The sequence below is a fragment of the Pyrus communis genome, chromosome 12, assembly GCF_963583255.1.
Source record: "Pyrus communis chromosome 12, drPyrComm1.1, whole genome shotgun sequence".
NCBI classification, from domain to species: Eukaryota; Viridiplantae; Streptophyta; class Magnoliopsida; order Rosales; family Rosaceae; genus Pyrus; species Pyrus communis.
Window position 1 is genome coordinate 1717863 of NC_084814.1, and position 7278 is coordinate 1725140.

Sequence of the window (7278 nt, forward strand, 5' to 3'; positions counted from 1 at the left end):
GTTAGGAATAAAATTCAAGAAAGATGAAATCTCTTTAAAAGAGTCTTGTGCCTGTTGTAGTTACTTGAAAGAGTCTTTAAATACAGAGTAATTTATACAAAACACTTACGGAAGATGGAAAAATTAGATAGAAGAGAAAGAGGATGACATGACGACAGGCAAAAAACCTAGAAGAACGGCAAAGGAAAACCTGCACAATAAAGGTGGTGTGAGTCATAGAAAACCTAGGACCTATTAGGCAGATATCATGTAGAAATATAATTTCCTCGATTCAGTGTGTATACAAATTTTACAATATATAGGGTTAAACATAAGGACTGTCGAAGAAAAATTAGTTTAAAAAAATAATGAAAAGTGTCTCATAATCTTTTCTTCCCAAAACCACCTAATGAACTTTCTTTAGTCATAAGAACAAAGAGGCGTGGTAGTATCGTAGATAAGTTCAAGTTTGGGTGTGGTGGCAGTATGATAAATTTTTGTTTATAGAAAGTGTTGCCAATTTTATGAAAAAAAGTTAAGAACAGTTGCGGTGCCACCAAACTTCAACTTATTTACAATATTGTTAGCACTTTCTTGTTTATGTCCTTATTTGTCATAAAAAATTTCATATGCTTTTGATTGCACAAATTTCTTACAAAAAAAGTCCAACGTGTGTATGCAACCTTATGCAAAAAACACTACTCTTACCCTTAACCTACTTCAATTTTTTTTGTAAAGAATTAATGGCTATGACCAAATATGAATATGAAAAACTAATTAACATGTAATTAATAATTAACTGACTCACTGAACCAGTAGCAAAGGACAACCAATTATTCCATCAGAGCCTGGGAATTAAATAAGAACTCCTCTAAGAGTGGACAAGGGGGTAGAATTTTTGTCTCCTAGTTGCTCAATTGTGACATCAGTAGAACCCTCGACGAACAAGATACCTTCACCCTTGCAATCGACCATGAGCTTTCTGTTAGGCCCTTCCCTAAGCCTACCAGCTAAAGGGTAGTAATACACTAATGCTCTACTTAAGGACTCCCTAATCGTCTTAACGGGATTACGATTTTCATTAAGTGAAGTGTTGTCTTTGTAACACAATATGACTGGAAGCTGAAACCTCAAGCCTTCTTGATCGTCAATATCTGAGAGAAACTCTGTTTCTCGAGGCATTGGCTTTGCCGGAGTTATAAGTTCCGGCTACAATCGTTTCACTTGAAGTACTGAGGGTGTCATCATTTCAGTAACAAGCTTAAGAACCAGCAAAAGATCAAGGGATTTGGAACTTTTATTTTGTGGTATGCATGCTAACTAAAAGTTGATAGTCAGTACTTATATAGCGTTACGCAGATGCTCTAGGATTCCATCCAAGTTTCCACCGTTGTGAATGTGATTCTTTTCTTTTCCAAAAAAAAAAAGTTGTTAGAAAGAAACGTTTAAATCACGCAATCAACATGGGCTGCAAAAAAAAAAATAAATAAATAAAATACATGTTGAGAGCTATGTGCATGGGACTATTTCACCGTTCACGCCACAAATTCGTACATATACATTAATGCTGAATTTCATTTCAACATCAGAAAACTGTATACTAACAGGGATATGAGGACAGGTCTTCGGTAAAAACCTTTGATAGGAATGGAAGGAAAAAGCCAACGTCGTCCGTACCTGCCCCAATTACAGCTATGACGGTTATAAAACATCGATCAGATATCTGCTATAAAGGAAAACGTTGTTGTTCTTTAATGACTAGCATATTAGCACGGGAGAATATTGTTTAACATTATTATTACTTTTGATTGATCTGGTATATTGACTACTCAATTATCTCCTTATAAATGTTTGTTGTGATGAAGAAAGCTCAGGTTTCGTAAAATTAATCGACAATATAGGGAGCAGTTTAATCACTTATAAGCAGATGAAAGGTCCTCTTTTATCCGATGTGGAATTCATACTTCCAATACGCACCTTCATGTGTGGCGAATTTTTAAGCTTAGCACATGAACAACACAAACCACGTGGCGTGGAGCATGTCAAGTGTTGGGCTTCACAAATGAGACAATCTACTATGACGAAAGTTGAGGTTCTATCGCCACTTAGTACTACAGTCCAGTGATATTCCTCTTCACTTGTAAGTGAGAGATTTTAGATTCAATTCTCGCCAAAGGCAAATTTGAACCACATTATTGTTAGCCCATTGTGAGTCTAAGCCTATCATTTTCCCCTTAGTGTAGATAATGTCGTTTGTTCATAAATAATAAATAAAAAATAAAAAAATAAAAAAAAATAAAAAGGAAAAAAAAATGTAGTTGAGGTTCTATCATAAAACTAATTGACAATATGAACAAAATAGAACTCACTGAAGACAATATGAGATTCATACTCTCAACATGTCACTGTTAAGCATATATGTACAAAAATAAAATGGAACAAATAATTTGATCACTTGACAAAATAGAACTCACTGAAGACAATATTATGTTTGTTAAAGATAGGACTAACTGAACCACGTGATGGGGGCCCAGTGGCAAATGGCGAATTGCGAGGCTTCTTTCGAATTAAAAACTGGAAACCTGTTGCTAGTGTGAAAGCCAGACTTGTGGCTAGGGGGAGGATGAAACGCCTATGCGAGTCTTCCCGACCTCCGATAGGGGTGGATAGCAGTGGCTTGCCACCAGTTATCCCCCTTTTAAAAAGAAAAAAGATAGGATTCACTAAAGATAATATTATGTTTGTTAAAATGGAAATGAAGCTTCTGATTACACCCAACTTTTATCTCTTCTCACCCAACAAACTCTTTTCACTCTGCAAGATTTAAAAAACTTAACATCTACTCTCCGCACTCACCGAATCTTCCAAAATTACCCCTTCCAATTCCTCTATCTTACACAATATATCTTCTCATCCAACAACACCCCTACCTAATCCTTCTCTTTCTATTTTTATTGTCATAAGGTAAATATTTATTACCAACATAACTTACATGCAGGACTGGAGGCCTAAACACACAAAAAATATAAAGCAACTGATGAGCCTCCAAAACAACAATAAAAGAAAAGCCCAACTCAAAAGTTGAGCCCAATACAGAAAAACACACAAGAAAACCCTAAACTCCGAGATCCTCTTCCTCCATTGAATACTTGTTGTCAATGACGATCTAGTCCCCCCTACAAATTGCCGGAGATAAGACCCAGCCAAGCTCTAAAACAGAAAAAAGAAACAAATTTCATCGTCCTCGAACAACCTCTCCACACAACAAACTGCAACCTCCAAGAGAATGAAGGGAAAGAAAAGAAATAAATTTCATTGTCTTCGAGCAACCTCCCTACCACCCTTCTCTATCTTACACAATATATCTTCTCATCCAACAACCTCCCCTTCAACATGGGGCTGCCTAACCCACTTTCCTTCATCAATATTCGATTCTTCATCAAGCTATGCACACTCTTTTGAGAATTCAACTTAATTATAAGGAATATGAAACCAGCAGCTCTTTGCAACTACTTGTAAATTATGTCTTTAATTGCGTTCATTTAAGTTGGTGGTTAGCCGTCAAATTGTTCTTCCCCATCAATTTCTAGAAGAAATCAAACCAAATTTGACTCGAGTGTTCATATAGTATTCATTGGAGTTGAATATAAAATACGTTAAATTCCATCACTGAGAAGCCAAATTGTATCAAGACTTTGTAACAGCAGCACGAACGCCAGGAGTCGACTTGGAGGAGAAGATTGCGAGCGGGTTCGGCTAGCACTAGTTAACCGTACCCCCGATTCCATGTTCATGGCTATTGGCTAATCCTCAACTCTTATGTTTGGTGCTTAACTTCCGAACATTGAACTTTTTGTCAAATTTTGTGTTCGGCTTGTTCAATTACATGATTCCATCTAGTTGTATTTTATTTAAGAGAATAGAAACAAACCCAAGAGGATTTCAGAGAAAAGTGACGGCTTAGGGCAGAAATTGCAGCTCAAACCTCACTTATATACTTCAATGACTTAGGGTTTTAGTCACAATACCAACTTACGTCTCATTTAAATTAGCTAGCTAACAAAAGCCTTCAATACCCTAGTTGTTCTAAGCTAGTCTAAACCTCACACCAAAGCAAACCTATCTCAGCCCTACATTTGTAATTTTGGACTGAGTCAACATATTGGCCGTTACAAATTAAAAAAAAAACTAAGCCATTACTTTCGTTTAATACAAAAAATTGGAAGCTAGAAATCAGTTTAGGCATCAACACTCTCCTTCAAATTGTTTCTAGGTTTGACACCAAGCAAATCCCTGAGGTATGCAAAATTCTCTTTTAGCGTAGCCCTAGTAAATATATCAACAGTTTGATCCTCATATTTGCAATAGAGTAATTCAATCACATTATCTGACGTACAAAGGGTCTCTAATAAAGTGATGGTTCCTCTTGACGTGTTTTGTTTTTTAGTGAATTAGAGGATATCTTGTCATAGCAATTACAAAGGTGTTGTTAAATTTTAGTGATATAGCATCTACTTTGAAAACGTAGCTGGGTCGAGGAACCCAAACCCAATAGATAAATAATCTCAACTAAAATTCTAGAGGAGGATTCAAGTACGATTTAAATCATACTACGTAACAATGAAAAACTAAATGAAATAGAGAAAAAAGAACAAAAGACTCACAATATTCTTTTACGTGGTAAAACCTCACACACAATGGGGAAAATTCACGGGCACACAACCGATTAAAGAACCACTGAGAAATAAGAACTTTTACAAGACTCAACAAGATAGACATCTACTACACTTAAAGTTTTCTCTTGTTCTTTTAATCTTGTAGCACACAGTCCTTCTTTTGCTCTCTTTTGGATGAACACGACGCACTTAGCAGGTCCTCCTCACAACTAAAGAGATTGCACACAACTTCTTCACACAAATGAATATGATGAATAATATGAAAGGTATGAAGTGTTTCACTAAGATCACTCTTCTAACCTAGCACTCAAGAACAATTTGCTTTAAACCTTTTATGCTCAAATCTTATAAGCAAGCAAAGATGAATGATAGGCTTGATTTCCTATGAAACCAACAGCCTAGAATAAAGGAAACTGGAATTAATTATGTACCAGAATAAAATCAAATTGGTTTATTTCTTAAAACTAGGCAATTAAACTGATCTTATAATCTTCAAGATATGCAATGTTGTGATTCTCGATTCCTATATGAATGCACACGATACTCCAATTATGCCTTGATGTGCACGTTTTCAAATTAAACCTAGAAACTACGACACGCCTAAAATCTAAGACTAATATATTACAGACGCATTAAACTAGTCTAGGAAATTAGCCAAACAAAAAAGCTTGCGCTTTCATATGTGCATTCAATAAGAACAAACCTAAGCCAAATTGTTTGAGAAGTAGCCTCTAGCACCAAGGAAGAACATCATTTTGAAAAAACTCGTCTTTGACTTCGGGCTTAATCAAGGGTTGTAATTCTTTTAATTCTAATGGTGAAATTGGGTTAAGATAAAAAATATTTTTTTTTAACAAATGATATTATCTACGTTAAAGGGAGAGGGTGGGCTAAATCTCACAATGGGCTAGCAAAATATGGTTTTAATTCGTTTTTGTCGAGAATCAAACCCAAAATCTAAGTGAAGAGGAAAACCATTAGACCGTAGTACTAAGCGGGAATACTTTGGGTTAGTTTGGTATTCCTGTGCTTTCTTAAAAAAATGTGATTATGCTGTCCTATGAGAATAAACAGTTGTAAAATAAAGTTGTTGAATGTTTGGTAATTTTTTTTTCTTTCTAAAAGTGCTTTTAACAAAAAAAAAAAAAAAAAAAAAAAATAGTGTCTGAGTGGTTGGTAAACTTTTATATAAAGTGATGTGAATGTGTTAAATATCTAAAAAGGATATGGTATGTAGTGTGATATAATAATTGTCAAAGACAATAACGTAGGGGCAAAAATTGTAATTTTGTAAACTACGTGGGGTTGTACTTGCCCTTTGAAAATTTTGTTAAATGAGCACTAATTACTATACTTTGAAAAAAACAAAAAAAAAGGGCACTTTCTTTAGAAGTATGGTAGATCCTACTTTTGTTTTTTACGTTTTTCTACTATCATTGACAACTGTTTTTTTTTTTGAAATCACTTTTTTTTTTTTTTTATTGTGTTACTGTCACATCCCGGCCCGGGGCGGATCACTTCCCGGGCCCGCTCCACCACCGTAGCACGATATTGTCCGCTTTGGGCTTACCATTCCCTCACGGTTTTGTTTTTGGGAACTCACGAGCAACTTCCCAGTGGGTCACCCATCATGGGATTGCTCTAGCCCCCTTCTCGCTTAACTTCGGAGTTCCTACGGAACCCGAAGCCAGTGAGCTCCCAAAAGGCCTCGTGCTAGGTAGGGATGAGAATATACATTTAAGGATCACTCCCCTGGGCGATGTGGGATGTCATAATCCACCCCCCTTAGGGGTCCGACGTCCTCGTCGGCACACACGCGACTAGGGTAAGGCTCTGATACCAATTTGTCACATCCCGGCCCAGGGCGGATCACTTCCCGGGCCCGCTCCACCACCGTAGCACGATAATGTCCGCTTTGGGCTTACCATTCCCTCACGGTTTTGTTTTTGGGAACTCACGAGCAACTTCCCAGTGGGTCACCCATCATGGGATTGCTCTAGCCCCCTTCTCGCTTAACTTCGGAGTTCCTACGGAACCCGAAGCCAGTGAGCTCCCAAAAGGCCTCGTGCTAGGTAGGGATGGGAATATACATTTAAGGATCACTCCCCTGGGCGATGTGGGATGTCACAGTTACCAAACACACGTAATGTTCTAAATTTTTTAAAAAGAAAACTAATGAAAATGATTTAAAAGCTTTGAGTTTTAACGATAAGGACAAAATAAAGGATAAAGTTAATAGTACCAGGATTGACTTTTTACTATAAAAATATGATTTTTCGTTAAAGTGAACAGTACTGGGAGCTTTTCGTTAAAGTTTCCTTTTTTAAAAGCACTACAATCCCAAATTAGCCCTTTATTAGAATGTTTAGAACTTTCTCAACCAAATGGCTCAAATGTGTAGGGGTAATACTATTATCTAGTTGGTATTCAGTGACTTGCTTAATTTCCTTCTTCTTCTTCCTCCTTCTTTTTGGGCTACAAGGGGGGTTGGTTTGGGTTTTTTTTTTTTTTTTTTTTTTCTTCTTCTTCTTCTTCTTCCTCGCGTGCACGCGCAAGGGGGGGGTGGGGGTTGTTAATGGGTTTTCAAATTTTTTTATTTGTTTATTTTTGAATATTAAGCAGG

The 7278-nt window shown here is 36.6% G+C and overlaps 1 protein-coding gene across 1 annotated transcript; it reads right to left on the minus strand.

The window, feature by feature from the left end:
- Window positions 1–834: 834 nt before the first annotated feature.
- On the minus strand, window positions 835–1161 carry LOC137711267 (alcohol acyl transferase 1 allele GSa-like). Its single transcript, XM_068450500.1, has one exon. The coding sequence runs from the start codon at window positions 1159–1161 to the stop codon at window positions 835–837; it is 327 nt and encodes a 108-aa protein (XP_068306601.1).
- Window positions 1162–7278: the final 6117 nt, after the last annotated feature.

What these genes read in the sequence shown, in the direction of transcription:
- LOC137711267 (XM_068450500.1), bottom strand. Translation starts at nt 1,161, where the DNA reads ATGCCTCGAGAAACAGAGTTTCTCTCAGATATTGACGATCAAGAAGGC.